This window comes from Ovis canadensis, chromosome 6 (assembly GCF_042477335.2).
Source record: "Ovis canadensis isolate MfBH-ARS-UI-01 breed Bighorn chromosome 6, ARS-UI_OviCan_v2, whole genome shotgun sequence".
NCBI classification, from domain to species: Eukaryota; Metazoa; Chordata; class Mammalia; order Artiodactyla; family Bovidae; genus Ovis; species Ovis canadensis.
Genome location: NC_091250.1, coordinates 133,034,241 through 133,046,586, shown reverse-complemented (window position 1 = coordinate 133,046,586; position 12,346 = coordinate 133,034,241). Strand labels below are relative to the sequence as shown.

Genomic DNA, 12,346 nt, shown 5'->3' with positions numbered 1-12,346 from the left:
GGGCGCAGGGCCCGGGCGGGAGGCGCCGGGCAGGGAGTCCTACAGAGCGCCCGTTCCGGGCCGGGACCCCGGCCGCACGCTCGCTCGTCCCCGGCCGGCCTCGCGGGGGCTCGGCCGCTCCGTCGCGCCCCGGGGACGGCCGCGCCGCCCCCAGCCGGCCGCGGTGCAGCGCCCGAGTGTGCCATCGGGCGGGCGCGGGGGCGGCGTCTGCTCCCACCCTCGAGATCACATGGTGACCCTCGGCAGCCAATGCAGTGGACGCTAGGACCCTGCGGGACCCCGGGCGCCGCGACTGCACCGGCGCCGCTGCATTATAAATACTTCTCCAAAATGCGGCGCAGCTCCCTGCGCGCGCCCCGGCCGCCCGCCGCCTCCGCCCCGCGCTCCTGAGCCGCCGCCGCCGCCGCCGCCGCGGGTCCGAGGGCGCCGCGCCCTTGCCCTGGGCCCGCCGCCCGGCCCGCGTCCCTGCGCTGCGCCGCCCGGCCGGGTGCATGCATTGTGGGCCTCCCGACATGGTCTGCGAGACGAAGATCGTGGCCGCCGAGGACCATGAGGCGCTGCCGGGGGCCCAGAAGGACGCGCTGCTCGCCGCCGCCGGCGCCATGTGGCCCCCGCTGCCCGCCGCCCCCGGGCCGGCCGCCGCCCCCGCGGCTCCCCCGCCCGCGCCGGGCCCCCAGGCTCTCGGCGGCGCCGGGGGCGCGGATCCGCCCGAGGGGCGCGGCGTGTACATCCGCGAGTTCCGCGCGGCGGAGCAGGAGGCGGCGCGCCGCATCTTCTACGACGGCATCATGGAGCGCATCCCCAACACGGCCTTCCGCGGCCTGCGGCAGCACCCGCGCGCGCAGCTGCTCTACGCCCTGCTGGCCGGTCAGTGCGCAGGGACCCGGCGGGGCGGCGGGGTCGGGGCCGCGGGGCGCACCCCAGCCTGCCGCAGTGCGCGCCCGCCCGGCCCTCTGGGGACGCGCACGGGGCTCCCTCCGGCCCTCTCGCCCCCCACCCCCCGACCTCGGCCCAGGAGGGAGGCGGACCCCTGCCTTCCCCTCGGACGCGCACGTTCTGCGGCGGCCCCGGGGCGAGGTGGCCCCCGGCGCTGGGGCCGGTCCGGGCTCCGGGCCAAGGCGCGCTGGGCGCGGGCGTGGGAACCGGTGTGGGCCGGGTGCAGGGGCTGCGGGCGGGGAGGACTGGGGTCTCCACCGGCGTCCCCTCCCCGGTCATCCCGGGTGGGGGCGGGGGAGCGGCAGGTAGCGCCCGCCGCCGAGGCCCCGCGCCCGGCGCGTGTAACTATATATAATCCACCGGGCGGGGGAGGTTGCCTCGCCGGCTCCAAGTGCTAATTTATGAGGGGCAGGCAGCCAGCTCCCCGGGGTGCCGGGCGGAGGGAGCGCGCCGAGGAGGCGGGGCGAGGGGCGGTGGGCCTGACGCGGGCGCCCCTGTGGGAGGCTTTGAGGTTTGGTCCCTTGAGGCCTTGCAGCAGGAGGGCGATTCTCCCCATTTCGTAGATGTGGAGCTTGAGGCTGGGCAGGCGGGACTTCCCAAGGTCACGCAGCAGAGGCCTTTCACTGCAGGCACGTCTGCCTCCGAGCGCTGGAGGCCCCGTTCGGCCTTCCTCCCTGGCCCCTGCCCTCACGACGCCCAGAGGCCGGCCCTGAGGGTTCTTGGCTGGAGTGGGGCCCCCCAAGTTCCCAAGAGAGGGACGGTGCCTGGCATGCCGGCTCTTTGACTCCCCCAAGCCTCATGTAGGCCAGGATATGGACCCAGCTAAGGGTCTGGGGTGATGGGCAGGGCTCCCCCTCTCCGTAGTCATGCCCGGATCTGTGCCCGCCAGCGGTTGAGGGCAGCCTGCCAGAGGCCGATACTGTACTCAGGACACTTGGAAGTCCTGATGTCAGGGGTGATGACATCGCGTCCTCACGGATGAAAAGTTTGCCAACAGGGCTAAGTGGAAGCGGCAGCTGCGATGGTCTCTGCTCTTCCAGAGAAAACAGGCCGGGCTGCGCGCTTGGGGTCTCCTCTGCCCACGGCCCTGGTGGTTATCGACCAGGGGCCAGTGCGGTGCGGGACTCGGCGGCCCGCAGGCCCCGCCCTGGAGGGCACTCAGTGCGCCCTCTCCCCGCAGCGCTCTGCTTCGCCCTGACGCGCTCGCTGCTGCTGACCTGCCTGGTGCCCGCAGGGCTGCTGGCCCTGCGCTACTACTACAGCCGGAAGGTGGTCCTCGCCTACCTGGACTGCGCGCTGCACACGGACATGGCCGACATCGAGCAGTACTACATGAAGCCCCCTGGTGAGGCTCTGGGCCCCGCCCCCACCCCAAAGCCCTTCCTCCCCGCAGAGCCGCCCAGCCCCAGCAGCCTGCGGTGGGCACCGGGCAGCCTGGGCTGGATGGAGTGTGAACTGAGCCTCCCAGGGACGAGGGCGCTGGCGAGGGGTGGGGTGCTGCAGGCTGGCAGGGCCGGGCTGGCAGGACTGGGTCCTCCCGGAGCATCGCTGGCTTCCGTCCTCTGTCCTCTGAGGGCCGGGCGCTGCTGGCCCAAGCTGGCCCTGGGCCACGCTGACCCGCCCTGCTGCTCGGGCCACCGCTGCCTGTCGCCTGGTGCCCATCTCACCCCCCAGGGGCCCATTCGGTGCGTCTCGTGGGTCCCAGGCTGGCCCGGAATGCTGGGGCCCTGAGTGGCAGGACGGGGACCCCACGGTGGGGGGACGAGAACCCTAGGAGGACGGGGGTCTCATGTCACGCTTTCACTCTGGCCCCTGGGCCGCTTACTAATCCCAGGGTCTCACCCTGGCCCTGGCTTTCTGTAGATGGAGGGGCTGGCACCTGCTCTGGAGCGCTCCAGGCTGGCCTGGGGGCAGGGGCAGGCTTTTCTGCGTGCCCGGAGTTGGGATGTGAGGGTGCCCCAGGTGCAGGGAGGTCTGTGTGGAGAGGGGCCTGAATGGCTGGTGAGGGTCTAGTAGGACCGTGGTGGGAGGCAGGGAAGGGCGGCCGGGCCAGGGGAAGCAAAGTTCCCAGGGTAGGGCTGAGCTGCCCGGTGTGACCAGCTCCGGGCTGTGGCGGCTGGTCCTTTCTCAGCCCCGAAGCCTCCTGGCAGGCCTTGGGCATCCTCGGTTCTGCGTGACCTTCTCCCAAACCCAAACAAAACATCTTAGCATCCTGGAGCTTCAGCCCAGGTCTGCCCAGGACGGGAGGGGCCTTGCACCATAGCCTGGGCTGCCCGGTGCCCACCGCATAGCCTGGAATGGCCCCTTGTCTCTGGGGCGCGGGCCCCCTGGATGTGAGATCAGGTGGGCTGAGACAGCTGGTGAGTCTGCAGGAAGGCCCTGTGGGGGTGGGGAGGCTGAACGGTGGCTCACGGGCCTCGCTGGGGCTTGTGGGGGCTGCTCCTGCTCTGGGGAAACTGAGGCTGTGCTGACCTCTGACCCAGGCTGGGTGGGTGGGGAGAGCCCACACCCCCGGCCAGTGGGCAGGTCAGCGGATGGGGGGGTGGTCATTCCTAAACTCTGGCTGTGTGCCCAGACTCGGTCTTGGGGTTCGGCAGTGAGGAGACCCCCACAGAGGTGACAGGCTGGGGTGGTGGGGGCGGGTGCTGGAGAAGCAAGCAGGGGGGACCCAGAGGACGGGAGATGAGTCACGTGGGTCATGAGAAGGTGCTTTAGTGGGAGGTTAGGGCTCCCACGAAGGAGAATGTGGCAGTGGAGGCTGGTGTGGCTGTGGGCAGGGCGGGCGCAGGCTCCCTGGAGTGGGCACCACGTCGGCCTAGCCTCCTGGAGCCCCTGGGCCTCCGGTCACCAGAGGAGACGGCTCTCCCCTCCAGGCTTCGTCCCTCTGACCCTCCTGCCCTCCCGGCTCCCCAGAGGTCTCCCATGTCCCCTCCTGCCCTGCACAGGGCTGTGATGGGTCTGGGCCTGGGGTGGGGGTGGCTGGCCTGACCATAGGGCTTGCTGCACAGCCTCGGGCCCAGGGGCAGGGTGGCTCCAGGGCTGCTGCGGGCGGCAGGCAGATTGGGCCCGGTGCTCGGCTCAGAGGGGCCCTGCCGGCTGGCTGAAAGGCGGTGGTGCCCGTGGCCCTGACCTCCTCCCTCTTCCCCGCAGGCTCCTGCTTCTGGGTGGCCGTGCTGGATGGCAACGTGGTGGGCATCGTGGCGGCGAGGGCGCACGCGGCGGACAACACGGTGGAGCTGCTGCGTATGTCCGTGGACTCGCGCTTCCGCGGCAGGGGCATCGCCAAGGCTCTGGGCCGCAAGGTGCTCGAGTTCGCCCTGGCGCACCACTACTCCGCGGTGGTGTTGGGCACCACGGCCGTCAAGGCGGCCGCCCACAAGCTCTACGAGTCGCTGGGCTTCAGACACATGGGCTCCAGCGACCGCCACGTGATGCCCGGCATGACCCTCTCGCTGGCCGAGCGCCTCTTCTTCCAGGTCCGCTACCACCGCTACCGCCTGCAGCTGCGCGAGGAGTGACCGCCGCCGTCCGCCCGCCACCCCGCCCGCCCGCCCGCCTGTGCCCGCCCCGCCCGCCGCCCGGGCCGCTTTCAGACGCTCACCTTGGTGTGTGTGTTGGGCTCCTCCCTTTTCGACACCACACGGTTCCTTGGCTGGTTCCTGGGGGATGCCGGGCCGCTGTGCATCGGTGACACGCGGGAAGGTGGGTGGTCCCTCCAGCCACGCCCCCCGCCCTCCCTGGGTCGGGCCACGCCCTGAAGAGTGACAGCGTGGGCCGCCACGAGCCCACGCAGCTGCTGGCCCCGGCCGGAGCGGCCCCGGCCCGCTTAGCCCGGAGGTGGCCAGGGGCCCCGCCTTGCCCGTCAAGCACAGAGCCCCTGGGGTGAGGCCCCCGCGCCCAGCAGACCCGGGCGGCAGCGGGGCGGGGCTCGGCCGTCCGCCCCCAGTGGGCGGGGCCTGCTGCGCGCGGCGCCGGGCTGCGCGCGGCCGCTTCGCTCCGTGCATGCCGCATGCCGAGGATGAGGCCTGGCTGCAGCATGCCGCATGCGCGCAGCCCCCCGCCCCCGCCCTGCCCAGACTGGACCCAGACTGGTGAGCGCCCCGGCCCGCGCCCCGCTCTCCGGAGCCCTGCTGTCCACCTCGCCCCTCGCTTCCCCCAGTCTGGCTCAGCTTCAACGTCGATCACCTCTTTTCTCTCGGTACCTGCCCCTCCTCCGCCCGGGCCAGGTGTGGTTCCCATAGCGACGTGTGGTCCAGCCGCGGTCAGGGCCCTCCTGGAGGGCAAGGTGGAGGCGGCCGTGGGGGTCCCCGCTCCCCCAGGGCCAGCTCGATTGGGCGTAGTGGCCGCTCCCGGACCTCCCTGGGAACTTTCTGCCCCACGGCGGCCGGGCTCTGTCCTGTGAATCTTGACCAACCCAGGCTGATGCCCGCACCACCGAGCCCGTAGCTTCTCCCAGCCTGAAGCCGACCTATTTTTTAATGTTATTTAGACAGAATAGCACTCTGCATGACTTTAACTCTTGGGACAAAACGGTAGTTGATACCTACACACACACACACACACACCTGTGTGGTCTACAATATGCACTATTTCCGGCCCAGTTTGGTAGGGGTGGGTGCCGGGGGGTGGAGTGTTGGTTTGGAGTCTGGAGGGAGACCCTGACTGAACGTCGTTTCCGCCCCGAGAGCACTCCTGGGTGGGTGCAGGCAGGAGCAGCTTGCCAGCAGCGTCCAGTGTAGGAGCGGGCGCCTTCCAAGTGCCCGCCTGCTGCCCCAGGTCACAGGCAGGGGCTTTTGGGAGTGGGGGTGGCCCGGAGTCGGGGAGGAAGGTGGTGGCTGGAGGGGCGTAGAGGCCTGCAGAGGCCCCTCACTTTGCGGGGGGAGTGGCAGGCGGCGTGGGCCATGGACCTGGGCACCACGTGCGGGGCCCTGGAGGGCACGTTGTCAGAGGCGCTTTGAGCCGGCGGTGCCTGGCCTCCCGAGGGGCCCTGGGTACTGTGAGCGGCTGAGGTAGCCTGCAGAACATTGTACAGGCCCCGCGCTGCCCTGCACATTCTCCCTGGTGGCGCCCGGCCCCCGTCGGGGGTGGGAGTTTTGTAGACTGTACAGAAATCGGCCCCCTATTTTCTTGCAGCTCTCAGATTTTGTTAATCTGGATAATACAGACAGACGTAAAGTGTTTTAGCAAAACGGAAAACAAAGCTGTGCCTTTCTCCTCTTTCTGTTCGGTTTGATGTCGGTTTGGGGTGGCCTTAGGTGGTGAGGGGCGCGGCGGGGCTGCGGCCGGCCTGGGGCCTGGCGGGTCGAGTTCTTGTCCGGTGGTGGCTCTGGGATGCTGCAGGCTTCCTCCGACCCTGTGCCTCTGGGGGCCTCTGTCTCCGGTGGGTTGGCGTCTGTTGGTGTGGACTGGAGCGCCTCGAGGGGTACCTCCTGGCAGGGGTGTGGCCCCTCCTGTCCCCTGGTGTCTGTTCCTGCTGCGTGGCCCCCGCCCCACCCCTGCAGATGGCCCAGAGGGTGCTGGGCACAGGCTGGGCCCTCAACCTCCCCTCGTGCCCTTTGTTGCTGCCAGGATGGACGCCAGGAGGGGTGTGGCAGGGTGGCCATGTGTCCAGAATGCTGTTGTCCAGCCACCGCCTGGCCCTGAGGTGGGCAGAGGTGCCTGTGTGGCCCAGGCTGGGTGCGTGCTGAGCCCGGGTCGAGACCCCTGCCCGGCCAGCGTGCGGCCTGGGCTCCTGGGGGCAGGTCTCCCAGCCTCCCCCAGCCTGGGAGCTAACTGCTCCACAAACATGCACTGGGTTGTGAGTTTTATACCTTTGTAGAAATCCTGATGTCACTTCTACCTCTGTGAAGCGTCGCCCCGGGGTCCTGCCTGGGGGTGTGTCTGGGCAGCTTCTCTGTGTTGGGCAGCCCTGGGCCCCTCCTGGCCCTGCCGACTCCCGGGCCTCCCTGGGCTGGAAGGCCAGCCCTGGGCCTGGCACCGCGCTCAGGGGTCCGGCTTCCAGCCAGCAGAAGCGGGAGGCGGAGCCTGAGCTCATCTTTGTTAGATGGACCTGAAGCGCTGGCCCGATGGGCCCGTCCCAGTCCCGGGACCCGGAGCGGCTGAGGCTCCAGCACTGTTGTACGGCCCAGTGTCCTGGCCCGTGGCCGGCAGGCCTTGGCCGAGTAAAGGCTCTTCAGGCAGCTGGTCCTGAGGGTGGGTGGCCAGAGCGGGTGTGTGTCGGGGCCAGCCAGGTGGTCTGGCCCCACGCAGGGCCTTGGTGGTGTCCCCCCGGGTCCCTCCGTCTATGTCGGGGCTGGTCTCCCCCTGCTGGCCCAGGGCAGGGTTGCGGGCAGACAGATGAGGGGCTTGGACCGGGAGGCCACGTGGTCCCGGGGCCCCCATCCTGCTCTGGGGGTCCTTTCTCAGAGATGGTCCTTGGGGGAAGGGGGCTCCTTCCTGTGTCTGGCAAGGGCTTGGAGGTTCTCTGGGCCCCCGGGCCTGCCTCTGACCTCCGGCGGGCATGCTGGAAGTGTGGGTACAGCCGTCTGCCTGCCCGTGGGGGCTGTCGGTGTTGGGGGCTGCTGGATGGTGGCCTGGGCCCTCCCTGCGCGTGCCGCGTGCCACCTCTGCCTTCGTGTCTGTCCGCAGCCACTGCTGTGCGTCATTCCGGCCCCTGAACGTCAGCTGGTGGCCCTGGGGCCTTTTGGGAGTTGAGTTCTGGGCCGAGCGCGGGCAGACCCTGGGCTGAGTTTGCTCGGGGTGCCGACGACAGGCTTCTGGCGGCGGCATGAGGCCCGTGACTACCAGTGTTGGATGCGGTTTCTTAACAGCAATAATCAGCCGCTTCGGAGAAGGGGTGTGCCTGTGTGTGCCTGTGGGTAGGTGCACACACGTGTGCCTCTGTGTGTGTGCACGTGTGCAGGGGGAGAGCCTGGTGTCTGAGGGCTCCGGGGGGCTGGGGGTGCTTGGCCGGGGCGGGCTGGCCCCGAGGCCTCGTCCGCTCTCCTCTGGCCCGGCCAGCCTGGGTCCCAGCCCTCCTTCCTCCTGGGCTGAGGCTGCTGGACAGGCCCGCATGCAGCGGGGGTGCCCGGGGTGAGCTTTTGCCCGGGGCGCTGGCACTGTGGGGAGGATGGCCAGGGCAGGGACGCTCGGGGACACTCTGCGGGCTGGTGGAAGTCAGATCTGGGGACGGGGGCCCAGGCGGGCTCCTGTCACTGGCTGAGTCCACCGTCGGTTTGGTCCGTGGGAGGGCCCCAAGGGGCACCGAGTTCCGGGGGCGCAGGCTGCCGGGCAGGGGGTCCCTGTGAGCCACGGTGGCGGGGGCCGAAGCCATGGCCCTACACCTGCCCGGCCCCCAATGCTGCTGTTTTTCAATAAAACTCGAGCTGATGGAACCACGGTCCATGCTTTCTTGCCGCGTCCTCTGTGTAACACCGGGCCCGGAAGGGCTCCTCCCTGAGGTGCTGGGCTTCCCCCCGACCCCAGGGCGGGGGTCGGTGGTGGGGCGACCTGTGGGCAGGGGAGGCCCCCTGCTCCTATGTCCGTGGGCTCGACCCAGCCGCCCTGCGTCTGCCTGCCTGTCTGATGTTCCTTGGAGCCGTGGGCTCACGGGATGGGGTGAGGGGTGAGGCTGGGTGGGACCCCGAGGTCCTGTAAGGAAGGGCCATGGTAGGGGTTGGGGTGTCAGCCAGGGATGGGGGCGCTGAGACGCCGGGGGGAGGTGCCCAGCATGCCCCGGGGCTGCGGAAGCCCACCAGTGTGATGGCCCCCATGGCTGTGCCCTCCTGCCGGGGCTGCCTTCGGGGTCGGGGCGCGCCCCCTCCGCCCTTGGGGTGTCTGGCACGCCCCCTTCTCTGAGCCTGACTGGGTCCTGCCTGCCCCACGGGGCTGCCCGCACGCACAGGGGCCCAGCCTGGCCCCAGGACGGCGCTCCCAGGACGGTTGCTGGTCTGCACGAGGTCCTCCACAAGAGGAAGCAGTGGTCTCTGCCTCTGCGGTGACGGCATGAAGATGGGCTGTCGCTCAGACGCCAACACACACCGGACACAGTGGCATGCGGGGCCCGCGCCCCCCGCGAGGGTCAGGCGTGACCGTCAGGCCCTGCATGCCCCAGGAGACCAGCGGCAACGATTCGAAGCGTGAGAAAGGCAGGCCTGGGCACGGCGAGCGGCGACGACCCCGTCACCCGAAAAAGTGAGGCCGTGCCCCGTGGGCTCGAGTCGCCGTAAGGCCAGGGTCCAGGCCGGGGCGGGGGGCCTGCTCCCCTCCTGGAGGGGCTCACCTCGGCCCTGCTGGGTGAGCACCGTGCCCCCCTTGGAGGGGGCTCTCAGAGTCGGGACCCAGACCAGGACGCAGGGGTGAAGCTGCAGGGGGGAGGGGAGCCCTGGGGTGAGGCGGGCCTGCTGGGGCCCGTCCAGTGAGGAGACCTCTCCGGCCGCGGTGTCCCTGTCGTCCAAGGTGGGGCGTCTCTGCTCAGGCCGCGGAGAGGCTCTGGGGTGCTCAGGCCAGACCCTCCCTTAGCCCCGGGGTGCCTGTGAGAAGCGGCTGGCGAGTGCCTGGGCACAGGCCCCTCCGGCCCTCAGGAGGGTGGTCGGGCCATGCTCTCCACCCAGCGCACTGCCACCTGTGGGCCCACTCGGGGGCTCTGGGAGCCAGGCTGCTGGCTGCTCCCGGCTCCTGCGAGCGCTGCGCAGCGAGCGGCCCAGGCGCTTGTCCCGACCGAGGGGCCGAGGGCTGCGGGCATGGTTTCCCACCCCCAGGAAGGATTCACACAGGTCAGGACAGCTCCTCCAGAGGCATTTACTGCAGGTGGCCCCAGGGGAAGGTAGCGGTGACCACGCATGAAGCTCCGGCCTCGGGGAGGCCGGACCGCCGGCTGGGGACGCAGCCTCTCTTCTCCACTGTTGCCTGGGGCTACGGACCGAATGAAGGCAAAAAATGCAGGCTCGGGGGTCGGTGCTCCAGGGCTGGCGGGGGCCCAGCTGTTGCTTGGAGACTCGGCGGGATGTTGGTGGGGCTGGGGGCCCCCTGCAGGGGCACCAGGTGTCCCCACGAGCGGCCCACACTCAGGCTCACCTTCAGGGGCACCTGTGAGGGCAGCAGAGGTGAGTGCCCGGCCTTTCCGCCACCTCCCGGGCCCCCTGGCAGGTGGACCAGGGCCCGTGGTGCACAGGCAGCCCCTTGCTCAGACACGTGACTAGGTACCCTGGCAGCTCTGCTAGGAACAGACGCACACACACACACACACATGTGCACACACACACTCATACACACATTCACACTCAGATCCACACACATGCACACACACAGACGCATACACTCACGCACTCACACGCACCCACACTCAGATATATGCACACACACACACACATACGCACACATACACACATTCACACTCTCAGATACACATGCACACACACATTCAGACACACACGCACTCATGCACTCACACTCAGATATATGCACACACATACACTCACACGCACACACACACACAAACAGATGCACATGCACTCACAAGCACTCACACTCTCAGATATATGCACATACACACACACACACATACACACACAGATACACATGCACTCACATGCACACACACACACATTCAGACACATACACTCTCAGGCACTCACACACAAGCACACATGCTCTTATACACACATTCGCACACTCAGATACATGCACACACACGCACATTCATGGACACAGACACACGCACTCACACGGACACGCACACACACTCACAGACAGAGATACACACACATGCACTTACACACGCACACACACACTCTCAGGCACTCACACATTCGCACACAGTCTCAGATACACACACATGCACACACACATATTCAGAGACACACACTCTCAGGCACTCACACAGATGCGCACACACACTCCTACACACTCTCACACACACTGGCAGGCTTACAGGCTCCGGCATACCCACTCTGTCATTGACGCCTCAACCTTGGCTGAGCCCCCTCACCTGCCAGGGCCTCCGTGTGGCAGGGAGGCCTTAGGGGCTGGGCCAGGTGAGGGGCTCAGGGATGGGGGGTGTCCCGGTGCCCTGTGGGCCCCTGGGGGATCGGCCGGCTCCAAGGTGTGCAGAGGGCCCTGGAGAGCTCTCCCTGAGGCCTGACCCTGAGTGGGCCCTGACCACAGCTCAGCAGCTCCTTCCCCACTGGAGGGTGGCGGGCACTGCAGTGGCCACCACAGGGCTACTAGTGGGGTGAGGTCAGGGTTCCTGGGCTTCCAGGGCGCCTCGGGGTCCCCACGTCTCCATGCACCAGGGGAACAAGCACAGACCACCCTGGATGACGCGTGGTCCCGCCCCTGGCTGGGCCCGGGGGCGCTCCTTCATGCTGCCAAGCTGCCACCCACAGGGCGAGGTCGGGGTGAAGCGAACAGGGGACGGTGCACAGAGCAGGCTGCTCCCAGAGGAGCTGAGGGGAGACCGGCCCTTTCTTGCCACCCTTCCAGCGGCTCCAAGCTGCCTGCAGTGCCTTCGGGGGGGCCGTCTGCACGGCTTCGAGGCCTCCCACCCCCTTGTTACCCCGCCACCTCCCGCACCTCCTGGGGGAGCCTGGACCCAGAGCTCTTCCCACGAGGGCCTGGGGCCCCTCTGAGGGCTGCCCGCCAACGCTTTGGCTGGAATGGGCCTGGCGGGGGCTGGGGGAGGGCTGGCAGGGCTGAGCGTGGCCCGCGGCTCCACCCCTCACCTGCAGCTGCAGCTCCAGCGCTGGCACGTGCTGCAGGGCCTCCATGGTTCCCTGGACAAGGGCTGGACAGAGCAAGACGGAGGCCGCTCGAGCCGACGGGCAGAGCCGCACCAGGACACTCGGCCTCGGCTCCCCAGTCCCCCTGGGTCCGCAGGCTCCCCCCGGGTCCACAAGCTCCCCTAGTCCACACGGTCCCCCGGGTCCACACGGTCCCCCCGGGTCCACAGGGTCCCCCCGGTCCACACGGTCCCCCGGGTCCACAGGTCCCCCCCGGGTCCACAGGCTCCCCCCGGGTCCACACGGTCCCCCCGGTCCACAGGCTCCCCCCGCGTCCACATGGTCCCCCCGGGTCCACACGGCCACAGCCCCCCGCCACTCGAGCAGCCCTGTGGCTCTCCCTGATGGCTTCCAGCTCCCACTGGCCACGTCCACAGCTCGTGCTGGAGGCACCTTAACTGGCCCAGCTCCAGGCAGTGGGGAGCAGGGCCCTTGGCCCCCAGGGGCACCATAGCCTCCCCGCTTCTCTGCCGCTGCCCCGCCCCCCACCCACTGACCCCCCCAACCCCCAGATGGCCAGGCTGGAGCAGCCCGGGTAGGATGGCCTGTGCCCCGGCCGAAACCCCTGTGAGGGTTCAGGTGGCAGCGAAGCCGCAAGGACAGCTGGAGGCACTGGCGGCTGGGGGCCTGTCACTGGGGGAACTGGGACGGGA

General features: G+C 69.1%; 2 protein-coding genes across 2 annotated transcripts in view; one reads left to right on the top strand and one right to left on the bottom strand.

Annotated features, from left to right (window-relative positions):
- Positions 1 to 429: 429 nt before the first annotated feature.
- On the top strand, positions 430 to 8,309 carry NAT8L (N-acetyltransferase 8 like). Its single transcript, XM_069593293.1, has 3 exons — positions 430 to 867; positions 2,117 to 2,281; positions 4,087 to 8,309. Exons 1-3 carry the CDS (start codon positions 492 to 494, stop codon positions 4,452 to 4,454), a joined length of 909 nt encoding a protein of 302 aa, XP_069449394.1. The 5' UTR covers positions 430 to 491; the 3' UTR covers positions 4,455 to 8,309.
- Positions 8,310 to 9,698: 1,389 nt separating this feature from the next.
- The window catches only part of POLN (DNA polymerase nu), a 159,993-nt gene continuing 157,345 nt past the window's right edge, over positions 9,699 to 12,346 (bottom strand). Inside the window, exons 24-25 of the mRNA XM_069594913.1 lie at positions 11,637 to 11,698; positions 9,699 to 10,002 (exon numbers count right to left, since the gene is read on the bottom strand). Of these exons, the coding sequence (XP_069451014.1) occupies positions 9,829 to 10,002; positions 11,637 to 11,698 (236 nt within the window). The 3' untranslated portion in view covers positions 9,699 to 9,828. The remainder of the gene's footprint in view (positions 10,003 to 11,636; positions 11,699 to 12,346) is intronic.

Excerpts from the sequence above, each read along its gene's own strand:
- NAT8L (XM_069593293.1), top strand. The coding sequence starts at position 492 with ATGCATTGTGGGCCTCCCGACATGGTCTGCGAGACGAAGATCGTGGCC. Across the intron at positions 868-2,116 it reads GCTCTACGCCCTGCTGGCCG|CGCTCTGCTTCGCCCTGACG; the intron begins GTCAGTGCGCAG and ends CTCTCCCCGCAG. Across the intron at positions 2,282-4,086 it reads GTACTACATGAAGCCCCCTG|GCTCCTGCTTCTGGGTGGCC; the intron begins GTGAGGCTCTGG and ends TCTTCCCCGCAG.